This window comes from Protopterus annectens, chromosome 7.part0 (genome assembly GCF_019279795.1).
Source record: "Protopterus annectens isolate FY-2018-M chromosome 7.part0, PAN1.0, whole genome shotgun sequence".
NCBI lineage: Eukaryota > Metazoa > Chordata > Ceratodontiformes > Protopteridae > Protopterus > Protopterus annectens.
The window spans coordinates 1,701,167,600-1,701,180,667 of record NC_056739.1 but is presented as its reverse complement, the minus strand read 5'-3'; the positions used below and the strand labels follow the sequence as shown (position 1 = coordinate 1,701,180,667).

The following is a 13,068-nucleotide window of genomic DNA, read 5'->3' as shown; positions in this document are numbered from 1 at the left end:
AGAGGCCTGCCATCAAAACAAGGGACTACCATTCACACCACCCTCTGCCGCCCAAACCCCAACTGCAGATGTATCAGACTATACATGGGGGGCTCATCTGGCAGGGAAGTGCATTCAGGGCAAATGGAGCCAAATCAAATGCACCTTCATATCAATCAAAAAGAAATGCTAGCTGTACAGAGTGCACTGACAGCCTTCAAGAACATCTTTATCAGTAATTGACCTGGATGAAGATAGGAGAACACCACGGTTATGTGGTACATAAACAAGCATGGGGGTACACATTCCTACCCCTCTGCAGACTAGCCATGGCATTGTGGAACATGGCCTTGAGCTACCAAGTACAACTACAAGCTCAATTCCTGCCAGGAAAGCAGAATGTTCTGGCTAAGAAGAAATCTCATGGACCCTCACGAATGGAAACTGGAACCACGGATTTTCAACATGTTGACACGCAAATGGGGGAGCGCAGACATAGATCTTTTTGCCTCACCCCAGAACTACCAGTTGGACAAATTTTGCACAAGAACTCATCACAAAAAAGCCTGGAAAGTGGATGCTCTGTCCTTCAGCTGGAAAAACGTATCAGTCTATGCCTTTCCCCCTCTGCCTTTGCTCTCCAAAATTCTACTAAAAGTTAACAGGACAAACCAAAAATGATTTTGATTGCTCCAGACTGACCTTGCCCACACTGGTACCCACTCCTGCGCAGTGTGTCACACATTTCTCTGTGGCACCTGCCTCAAGACACCTTCCTTACTTTCTCAGCAGGCGAACCAATTTCTGCACCCTCATCTCCAAACATTGAATCTTGCAGCTTGACTAATCATTTAAATTCACCCTTAACATCCCTCAGCAAACCTGTGATGGATGTCATTTTGGAGGCGAGAAGACCTAGTACTAGAAAATCTTATGCTGACAAATGGAAAAGATTCTCTGCCTGGAATTAATCTCAAGGGATGAGCACAGCAGTGCCCAATTTACCTCAGATTTTGCAATACTTAACTGAGATGCTTCACAAGGGCCTGTGTTTTTCTTCCATAAAAATCCATGCCTCAGGCATTTCAGCTCATTACAACACCCCCCCCCCTTCTCTCATCCTCTTCTAAAGCAGTATCTCAGAGGGGCCAAAAACTTGAGACCACCCAGGAGAGCTCCAACCCCTGCCTGGCACCTTAACTTTGTATTGGAGAAACTCACTCTACCTCCTTTCGAGCCAGCTGCAGCTGCAGACTTAAAATGACTTTCCTGGAAAACAGCCTTCCTTTTAGCAATCACTTCAGCCAGAAGGATTTCTGAATTACAGGCCATTATGGCAGTGGAGTCTTTCATCATCTTTCATGCGCACAGGGTGTCACAGGACCAATCCATCATTCATGCCCAAGGTGGTATCCAGTGTGGCTCTTAATCAGTCCATTCATTTGCCAACTTTCTTTCCCAATCCACAGAACAAGGGAGAGAGGATTCTGCATTCATTGGATGTACACAGACAACTCAGATTCTACTTGGACAGGACTAAATCTTGAAGAAAATCTGAACAACTGCTGATAGCATTTGCTGCAGGGGCAGAGGGGAAGGCTATTTCAAAGCAAACCATTTCTAAATGGGTAAGCCATTGTATTCATTTATGTTATAAGCACCATGGAAAACCTATCCCCCCAGGGGATCAGATCTCATTCCACCAGGGCTGCATTTACTTCAGCAGCCTTTCTCAGAGGTGTTCCTACCAGGGATATTCTAGAAGCTGCTACCTGGAGTTCAGTTCATGCTTTCACCAAGCATTATCATTTACCAATTTTTTCTAAATCCAGAGCTGGCTTTGCCACTGCTGTTTTGCAGGGCCTTGTAGCTGGTCCTCATGCTATATAAATCTGTCCTCCCAACCTTAGCTTTGGGAATCTACCCAAATGTAATGACTGCAACAGTGAAACACGATGAACATAGTACAGTTGTGTACACTTACCATAAATGTAGATGTTCGAGTGTATTCACTGTTGCAGTCCTGGTTACCCTCCCTCCAGCCCCCAGCTTTTCTTTTACTAAACCTCTTCTTTCTTTTATTATGCTTGAAAGCCTTTTTGCTGTATTTGCTTTTGTTTGGAGGTATAATTTTGTGTTTTTACTTTGATATATATGTATATATATATATATATATATATATATATATATATATATATATATATATATATATATTGCTCCCCATTTGGGGGGCACCTGACATCTGGGGCAAGAAAAACTGATGTAATGGCATCGGCTGCATGTTTTATACCCCTGACGACCTGACGTCATGGAAGAAGGGACAGCAACGGACGCAGGACCCAAGACTTTGTTAATCAGGCCGACTGATGGCAACCTGCCAGCAGATTAACCAAACGTAATGACTGCAACAGTGAATACACTCGAAAATCTACATTTATGGTAAGTGTACACAACTGTACTATCCTTTTGATCGTTGTGCATCCAATCCAACATCCCTTCCTCCTTTCCTGTATCTGAATTCATGTTGGATTTCAACAGTATTGTAAGGGCAAACTTGATTTGAGACTAGTTGGGAGTAGAGCATCATGGTAGGGAGAAGTTTATTAGTTCAAAGCAGAGAGCATTAGCAAACAGCCATATCGGATCCAACAAGCAGCTCCAGTTTCATCAGTTGTATTGGATGGACAAGGATGAAAAGGATCCATTGTTAGGGTAAGTACATAACATTTGTTTTCTTATAATGCATTAATGTCACATATACAATAAATAAATTATGCCTTATATTTTTCAGACAGAAAAGGAAAGGAAATGTTCCTCTATGAAGAAAATTATATTCTTTATTTAAGTGTTCAATACTTTATTTACCATGTATTGTGTTTTCCTACAGGTTCAGGGAATTGGACCAATATTCAAGCTGACACTAAACATCCAGAATACATCTGTCAACAGGCCTTCTATGAATCTTTTGGTTAGCTTTTTGTATGATGGAATGCTGTACACCATGAAAAGATCTTTTTTCAAGGTATGTTGCCTGTGATTTAAATGGGACCATTGCATTTACTGAAATTTCAGTACTGTGAATGGTAAAACTGTAAATGATGTAGGTCACATTTGATGCTACTGGTATGATATTCTGAAGTGAACATAAACTCATTACAGTTCGTTCAACTCTGTGGTACCAGCTGTGTAGGGTCAGTAATGAAATGGCATCTTCATAATGGATGCCAACTGCTAGATGATGTGTTCCTTACTCATGAACATTTTGTGCTGATACTCTTTTCTCCTAGACAGAAAACCTAAAGGCAGACCCTCTCCTGAGTCTGTTTTGTCACTTTAGCAAAAGGGGCATTCTCAGAATGTTATAATTTGAATCATAATATGAGCTCAATTTGTTCCTTTAGCTGCCTTGAAGTGGAAATTCATTTTTAGGCTCTGTTTGGTTTCCACTTTTCTGCTGGTGTAAAAAGCCTAGGTAGTCTTAACTTTTTTTTAGCTTGATTTTTAGCCTTTTTCATTTTGTAATTGCTTCATATATGGTCAGTGAATGACTAGATTGTGATTAGTCTTGTTAACTTTCTAGTACATCCTTAAAATGGTCAGCTGTTTTTCTTTAATATTATTGCATGCCCTTCTAAAAAACATGTCTTGTTGGTGAAGATGGATTCTTTCCAGGAGTATAAGTACTTGCATCTATTTTGTTTTGGAAGGGATCATAACCTGAAAATTGTATTTTATGTGTTTTTGGAGAAAACAATTATTTCTCAGCATGCTTCAGTATTTAATAATCTTTATTGACAAAAATGAAATTAAATTTCATTCTGGCTTGATTCTTCCTGTCTTCCTAAAATAGTTTAAGATAAAACACATTACCTTGATTTTTTGCTAAATTTTGGGTAAGAGAAAGCATGTAAAAATAAATTTCAGTTGTAGTGGAAACTGCTAAAAAGAAAGTCTGAAAATAAGTTGCAGCCTGGTAGAAAGGGAGTCATAGGCATAACAAAAGCATATTTTTGTTGATGCAACAAGATGCTAATGAACAGGCTACTGTTGTAATCTACAAAAATGGCTCCTTTTTAACGTACCATATAGGTCTGAGTTTTCATTGGTTGGCAGCTTCCACCACTCTTCATTCTTTCACCTTTTGTGTTATGACAATATGGCAGTAGTTTACATTTAACAGTACTTGATACTTTGGATTGGATTAATTGTTGTATTTTGACTTCTGTGTTAAGTCATTTGTATCTCACTCCAGATTGTGTTCACCTTTGGTGCTCTCATTTCCAAGCAATTCCTGAATTCAGTGTTAATGCATTTCTGAAGTTGGTTGGTCTACTTCTGCTAGAAAGTATTTGAATGCATTAAAATGGGACTAAGGCTGTTCCCTATTTAAGGTTTCTAGATGTGAAGCCTTTCATATGACATTTTTACCCATAATTTGTATTAACATATCATAACTACTTTCAAACACAAAGCACTATCAAGTTTCTAACAACTAAAACAGTTTTCAAAGCACACTTACAGTCAGTTTTAATCACATTCATCAGTAATCTTAAGGTATTGATTTAGTTATGTGTAGATAGACTCTTAATATGTATGAAATATTATCATGTGTCCCTAATACATTTTGCAACTTTATATAGTATCTAAAATCCAGTAAAATGACTCTTATCTTAATGGTGTTTGTATCTTTATGACATACATTCTTGAAAATGTGGAGGTATATTTTTCTTCCATTCTATTGTAGTCACATTATTAGCTATCTTTAAATGACCCCAAAGTAGGTTATCAGTATGCATCCAGGAATTGGCATATTAAGTAATGTCAAATGTTTATACAAAATAAACATATATGACCACGAGACTCTTGCAAATGTATGAAATGTTATTCAAAACTAGTTTAGAATGTCACTGTCATAGAATATATGCTGCCAGTTCACCTGCTATATACTGTTACATTTTTTATTTGTATTTTATACTGCTTTGCAATTTGTATGATGTGTAATAAAAGCCCCATTTTAAAACTTCCATTAGAAGATTTTCTAACAAAGTTTTATAATTTTTTTAACATTGTATTTTGTCATTTTCTGAAAATGTTATACATTTTTTTGCTGAATATACTTCCAATAGCATTCATTTACCTTCAAAATGCTTTTGAGTCTACCACCCCCAATAAAACACTCCAGTAGTGATAGCTAGAATTCTGTTTTTCTGTCATTCCCTGGATTTTCAGTGTTATGAATTTTTCAGTCTTTTGGTCCAATATCCAGTTGTCTGAGGCTAATTCAAAATTATACATTGTAGTATATGTGGGATTAGCTACATGACCTTTTAAATATTTAAACCAAATTATACAGTTTCTTTAGCGACTAATTTTTTTATTTGAACATGCTCTATTTCTAGAGCTGTAATGTAGTTTACAAGGGATGGGGCAACAGATAAGAGTACAATCATAGCTACTCTTTAAAACATCATACAGTTGAGAAGTACTATTACTGTCAGTGCATCAGTCATACTACCTTTAAGCCATACCTCCCACCTTCCAATAGTTTTACAGAGCATCCCTGGTTTCCCTCATATTTTTGTCCTGTCCATCATATTTATTTATTGATTGATTTATTTTCTGGTAAATCACTGAGGATTGCTTTCAGTCGGTAATGCTAGATATTAGTCTCTCATACCTCCAGTTGTTCATAGAATGCACGTTGATGCCAAAACCTGTTGTTGTATTAACTTCTACGTGACAACCTACTGTTTAAAATTACCCTTGATTGCCTTTTGTCCCTCAGTAACTATTTGCTTTGTCCAGAATTCTTGACCAAAGGAGGTGAAATGTAAGCTAACAATATTTTAAAGACAGAGAGAAAAACATCTTTCTTCCCTGACATTTCTGTCTCAATGCATTGATTTACTCTGCAAGTGTATGTGGACTTGAGTACAATACATATGCACAGTATATCAGTGTGGAGCACAGGAGATAGAAGAACACTGAAGTGCAATCACAGAATGAAAATATTTTACAAAAGTTAAGCGATATCTTTCTTAAGTGATGTCATTGTATGATAGCAATAATTCACTCCTGGGTATGGGTTCCACAAAATATCCTCCTTTTTACTAAGTCTAATAACATTTGCAGATGGAGTTGTGATTGTATTAAATAATAATGGGGACATGGGGAAACCTTGCTTTGGTCCTTTTGTAATTTATGTTGATTGATATGTAACACCCCATACTTTAACATAAGATTCAGAATTTAATCAGGAATTCCATACATTTTAGTGCTTTAAAGAAATCCAGTATATTGAATCAAAGTTTTTTTTCTAAATTTAGGCTTATAACTGTCAATGTTCTGTAGTCCCATCTCGCCTTCATTCTTAAATATGGGTTCGGAGCCAATCCTCGGCTCCGACTCGGCCTATTACAAAGCTCAAAGTCTCTTAGTTGGCTTGTGGGTAGGTAGGTATCCCATAGTGCACTAGTACAATCCCTAGGTATAGTTTGCCGCGTCTACGAGTTAAGAAGTGCTTCTTGCTTGGCCGTGGCTAAGTTCAAAGCTTTTTTTTTTCATTGTTATTCAATTTACTGATTCTTTAGCCAGTTATCCTTAATATTAGAGTTAGTTACCTTATAGATAGTGTTTAGAAGTGTTTTTGCCATTTAATTAGTTCGTTTTTTGAGAACTTGTTGGCCCTTGTTGTTCTCCGTGTGGTATCCTGTGTGCTAGTTTCTAATATATTTGATATTACATAGGTCTGTGTTTGTGTTAGGACCTTGTTTTTCTCACTTTTTCATACATTTAGATTGTGTGCAGCGTTTTTGCTAGTTTTTGATACAGTTTATATATCTCTGTAGGTCTGCGTTTGTATTAGGGCCTTGTTTTCTCAATTTTTATAGATTAGAAGATTGCGTGCAGTGTTGTTTGTCTCGTACTTTGCCTGCTGCTTAAATTTCAGTTTTTTTCTCTGACTTAGCTTACCAGCTAGGTCCGTTTAAGTTAGAGGACATAGTCCTCTGTTATCTTTCAATTTTCTAACAGGGCTAGGCCCGTTTAAGTTAGAGGACCTAGTCCTCTGTAGTCTCTCGTTTCTGTGTGTGTGTGTGCTTGTTAGGGCTAGGCCCGTTTAAGTTAGAGGACCTAGTTCTCGTTGTGTTTGTTGTGTACCTGTCTTAGGGCAAGGCCCGTTTAGATTAGAGGACCTTGTTTTCCTTCTCCTTGTTTATAGAGCTCTCTTAAATATGTCTAAAGAGTCCAAAGATCACAAACCTTCGGGTTTCAAAAAATGCATAAAGTGCTCCCAGAAGATGTCAATTACAGATGGCCACAGTAATTGTGTTTATTGTCTCGGAGCCATTCACTTGCAGGAAACTTATTAATTCTGCCATTCCTTTAGCTCCAGAGTTCTCCAGGAGCAGAAGAACAAGTTAATTCTGAAAGGTCTCCTCAAGCCTTCCTTCGAGGAAGACTTGGCAAGCTCTTCTTTTTCATCAAAGTCCCATTCATCCAGAAAAGAGACGGTCAAGTCGCCCAAGAGGCATTCTCCGGCACCAACTAGTGTATCGGAACCTCCTCAGAAACAACTGAAAATGGATAAAACTTCTATCTCCTCGGCTCCACTGTCCTTGGAGCCGGTCGAGGTTGTCGATTTTGACACTGCAGTGTTGGCCCAAGACTTTCGGAGCCGACTACTGAAAAATTGCATCAGAGCCGGTCCAGAGATCTTTTACCAGTCTCCCCAACCTTAAGATCTCCAATTTTACAGAGATCCAGATCGCCTACCCTGTCATCCAGATCCACTAAGAGCCTGTCAGAAGAAGATATGGAGAGAGTAGTGCTTAGACTCTTGAAGTCGTCTGCTTTGGCAAATTGTTGTTGGCTCCAGCTCAGTCGGTTCTGGAGCCACCTGAATCCATTCTCCCTGTTGTGGTTCCTCCTCCGAGCTGAGTCGGGCCATCGGAGCCAGAGATTTCGGTGCCGCTTGTTGTGGAACCCTCGATTCCAGCTCCCCTTGTGGCTGTCTTGGAGACAAGTCCCACCCCGACACCTTCGGTGCCATCTGTGGTATCTAAGAGCCAAAGCTCTCTGGTCGGCCCTGACAGGGACACTTGGACCCAAACCTCTTCGGTGCCGAGTCTCCCTCTTGGTGCATTGGTTAGGGTGAGCTCGGACCCTACATCCGTCTCTGAGCTGATCGCTCTGGAGCCGAGGACTACCTCCGTTTCTCCCAGAACCGGGGCTGCCTTCAGAGCTGGAGCGATCTGCTTTCGAGATGATGAGGAGCGTGCTGTCTCACTCATCAGCTCTGTGCAAGGGTACCGATACTCTTCCCCCTCAAGCACCAACCTCGGTCTCAGCACTTCCTCTCTCTTGACAGCAGAGACCCGCAGCCTCAGAAGCCCCCATTGGGTGGCCCCCAGTGTTCCAAGACCTCCCCAGAATACCCTTCTGAGGAACCCCCTCAGAAGAGGACATGCAAGAGAATGCATGTAGACTCCCCGGATGAGTCCATCCCTTCAGACACTGACCTCAAGGAGTCAGAAGGGTCCCCCAGGTCATCCTGTGATGATGTCTCCTTTGTAGACATCTTAGAGATCCTAAAGCAGAGAAGCGGCTGGCCCACTGTCACCCCTTTTGATGAGTCAGTGTACCTGAAGGCTTTCGGGTCTCAACCTCTTGGGTATCTATACCTTTTGACGAACTCCTGGACCTGGTAAGTCAAAAGGTGTGGGAGACTCCTGATGCCGTGGAGCCAATAAATTTCTCTCTGCCCCAAAAGAGAAAGAGTTTTTGTCCAAGGGCGTGCCTGTAGATGCTATGGTGATGGCGACGGCGGCCACTAAGAAGAAGCTAGTGGAGACTTCTTCATGTGTCCATCCACCGAACTAGGGGTTTCGAATGATGGATAGATAGGGGAAGCGTATCTTGTCTTCAGCAGCTTTTACCCTCAGATCGCTGAACTATCTCACACATTTTACTAGGCTTCAGAGAGATCTCCTCAAGGAGTTAGGAGATACTCTTCAAGGTACATCTACTGAAGGAGTTCCTGAGAAGGTGACTGCTCAGTTGTCCACCTTAAATTCCATCGTGAACTTCTCCATGAGGCTGATCTCTTATGCAGCGAGCAGTGCAGCGGGTTCAGGAGTTTCCCTTAGGAGAGACGCTCCTGGTTGCGCTTATATAATTTTGCGGAGCCTTTCAAATCTACCTTTACCTACGCCCCCTTTGACGGTTCATCTCTGTTTGGACCTAAGGTAAAAACTCTCTCTGCCATGGGAGTATGTTTTACCATCCCTTCTAGACCATATCCCAAGGGTCAGAGAGGTGGTAAGATGTGGTTCAAGAAGTCCCAGAGATTTTTCCCGGATGTACAGGGTGACTCCTCCTTCAGAGGGAGAGGAGGAGGAGCTAATGATAGACGTCACCCTAGAGGGGGGGGGTCCGCAAAACCAGGGTGACCGCAATTCTTTTTGAGGCCGTCCCTATCCCTAATGTGGGGCCCGGCTGTGCTTCTCTGGAGCCAGTCGGGGGTTGCCTGTCATTGTATCCAGAGACCTGGCTAAACATCACCCAAGACAACTGGGTACAAAGAATAATTACCAGAGGTTACTCCATATCTATGTATTAGTTTAAGGGTGTGCACAGGCAACAAAGTATTAGTTTAAGGGTGTGCACAGTGATGCAACCAGAGTACTGTACATTTTTTTATTTGTTATATTTTTTCCCCTAACAGATTTGTTTGTTTTTCAGTTGAATTGTACAGGTTATAGGTCACATTAAAGTTGGGAAAAGTTTTGAAATGATTTGTTGAGGTCTCATTTTTTTTTTATATCACAAAAACCTGGAATTTTAACAGGGGTGTGTACACTTTTTATATCCGCTGTATAGTTTACTGCAGTATCATTTGTTTTATATTTCAGAAAGACTTGACATGGTCTGAATGTTCCACAACATCGAAATATCTTTTTTCTGGATTTATCAAGTACACAATATTATAACCTGAAAATAATGCAAACTTTTCTTGATTACCATACCAGTTACATCCTTGAGTCTGAATCCCTTATTTTCTTTGCTAATGGCTCTAAATATAAAATAAGTAATAAAGAAGAAAGATGACATCTCTGCCTTGTTCCTCTATTCAAACATAGCTTGTCAGAAAAGAACCCCCCACGTTAATTGCTGTCTCTGACCCTCTGTGTAGCCTCTATATTATCCTTATTATTTTGTCAGGGAACACAAATGCTACCATTGCCCTACTCAGAGAATACCAGTTGACTCCACTGAAAGCTTATAAAGATGAAGAAGACTTTGGGATAATAAAAACACAACCAAACTGTAAATCCAGTGTGTTGGCACTTGGACAGACAACGATACACTCCAAATGAAAGAAAAAAACTACAATTTATTACACTGTTTTGTTCAGAAAAGTAGGAACTTCATCAGCATGACATAGTTAAAATTCACCGAGTATTTAAATTAACCATAACTATTAATTAATTAAAACCAACCAATAAAATCAGCTTACATAATTCAGTTAAAAAAACTGTGGGTCCATAATTTTTTTAAAGAAAACCATCCATCTAAAATAGAGACTGTTAGATATGCAATCCTTTTAACTTTAAAATGGGGGCTATAGAACATGCGTTACTTAAACCAGGGGGACTTGTGGTATTCAAACATAATTGCCTCTTTAATTATTTTTATCAAGTTGTTCATTCACTGTATAATCTCTATTATCAAAAACAACATGCTCCACAACAGTAAACTTGAAGCCATGAGTAGGATGCTGTGCTATATGCCTATAAAGGGCATTTGCTGTCTTACATTTCTTAATATCTAGTAAATGTTCATATATCCTTTCTTTAAATTTTCTGGAGGTTTTGCCCACGTAAAATGCTGGACATAAAATCACAGCAAGCAAGATATATACAACATTTTTCGAATCACATGTGAAATGCCCTTGAATGTTATATACTGCCCCTCCAATATGTATGTGCTCACCAACCAATATATTAACACATAATGAACATCAGATACATTTTTTCATCTGGCTAGCATCACTTTGCTCACTGGTTGGCCAAGTCTTGTAGATGAAAATGACATAAATAGTTGGTCGGATTTTCTTAAATTCTTAGTTCTTTGTAGATAGGAACGTAATTGTCTGTGAATGTCATAAATATAAGCAGTATTCATCTTTGTGAATATGATGTCCTTTGAAGATCCATAACGGATGGCTCATCATTCTGCTTACTGGTGTTGAAATAGTTGATAATGGAAGAGATGTCTGCACCAAAGGTTTTGGCCCATATGTCCAGGATAAATGAAAATGGACAACACATATGAATCAGTATGGTGAGTACATAACTTCTTTTTCTTTTTTTTTTTGATACCAGGGGTTATATAGTGAACAAATATCTTGATAAAAATAAATTAAAGTGGCAATTATGGTGAGTACATAACTTCTTTTTCTTTTTTTTTTTTATACCAGGGGTTACATAGTGAACCAATATCTTGATAAAAATGAATTAAAGTGGCAATTATGTTTGAATGCCACAAGTCAACTGATTTAAATGACACATGTTCTATAGCCCCCATTTTAAAGTTAAAAAGACTGGATATCTAACATAGTCTATTTTAGATGGATGGTTTTCTTTAAACAGTCATGGGCCCAGTTTTTTTAACTATTTGAATTGTGTAAGCAAATGTTATTGGTTGTTTTTAATTAATTACTCAATGGTTGTGGTTAATTTAAATACTCATTGACTTTTAACTGTGTCATTCTGATGAAGGTCCTACTTTTGTGAATGAAAGCACTTAGATTGTAGTTTTTCCTTAATTTGGAGTGTATTGTTGTCTGTCCAACTCCTAACACACAGGATTTACAGTTTGGTTCTATGGAAAGCTTTCTGTGCATCAAGACCCACCAGCAGTGGTGGTATTTTGTTATTATTTGCTTCCCTTTGAGCCTCAGAGCTTTCAATTAAATATGCATGAGCCTGTTAAATATAATTTCTATTCAGTCTAGCACAGCTGTTGTACTTTGGGAAAGATGTCAATTCTATTGGAGTTGGAGCTGCTACTACTGAATTGAAATCCTCTGTACCAAATATTTTCATACATGTCTTCAGACGTCTGCCATCTTTTGTTATATTTTCCTTTTCTAGGTCCTCCTGATACATCTTCATCATTGCTAATCAGGTTCCAGTCCTCACCCATGAATAATATTCCTTACTGAAAACTTATTTCTTGCAAACTTCTCTTAAGCTCCATTATAGTTTAAGTGGACTGTAAATACATGCCAGCATATACTCCTCCACCCTTGCCAATAATTATGTTACTGCCACAAATATAGCAGTTATTTATTTATTTATGTACATTTGTTGACCGGGAGTGTCCGACTGGACGTAGGTCCATTTTCAGCGGAGGCCCGGGGAGAAACGCTCCACAGTTAAAATAGACTGTAGTTACACTGGATTACATAGCGATTAACAATTTGATTAACATGGCAATTAATTACAAACATATTTACAGATGAAGAACATAGTACATCAGTAGACAACTAGAATCTTTATCTGCGAAGTACATAACAGACATTAACAAATGTTACAATAAGAAGTTCCTGCTGTATAATAAGTACTAGGCTTATGAGCATCTGAGCTTGCTATAATCAAGGTAGTTAGTGGGGTGGAAAGAAAGGTAGTGGTTGGATGGGGTGGGTGATATTATAGTAGGAGTTGCAAGGCCATAGGCAGCATGTTTTTAGGTGTGCTTTTAGTAAAGTGTTGAAGTGGGTGCATGATGGTACGGAGGTAATTGTGGGTGGGAGAGAGTTCCATAATTTGGCTGTGGCGCAAGAGAATAGTGCTTCACTAGCAGAGTTATTGGCTTTAGTGATCTGCAAGTGATTTTTGTTGCTGGATCTTAGTGGTCTGGAGTTGCAGTAGGGTTGGAGTAGATTGTGGAGGGATGGGACATTTAGTGGATGGTTTACTAGTTTGTGGGCGAGTGAGAGTTGATACCATTGAAGGAGGTGAGGGAGTTCAAGCCAGCCCAGTTCAGCAAGTGAGAGACAGTGGTGACTACGGTAGGATGCCCCTG

The 13,068-nt window shown here is 39.3% G+C and overlaps 1 protein-coding gene across 2 annotated transcripts in view; it reads left to right on the top strand.

The window, feature by feature from the left end:
• Positions 1-13,068, top strand: part of BBS1 (Bardet-Biedl syndrome 1) — a 1,329,035-nt gene that overhangs the window by 1,139,049 nt on the left and 176,918 nt on the right. For both annotated transcript variants that reach the window (XM_044078217.1, XM_044078216.1), the window contains one exon: positions 2,867-3,001. In XM_044078217.1, the coding sequence (XP_043934152.1) occupies positions 2,867-3,001 (135 nt within the window). The remainder of the gene's footprint in view (positions 1-2,866; positions 3,002-13,068) is intronic.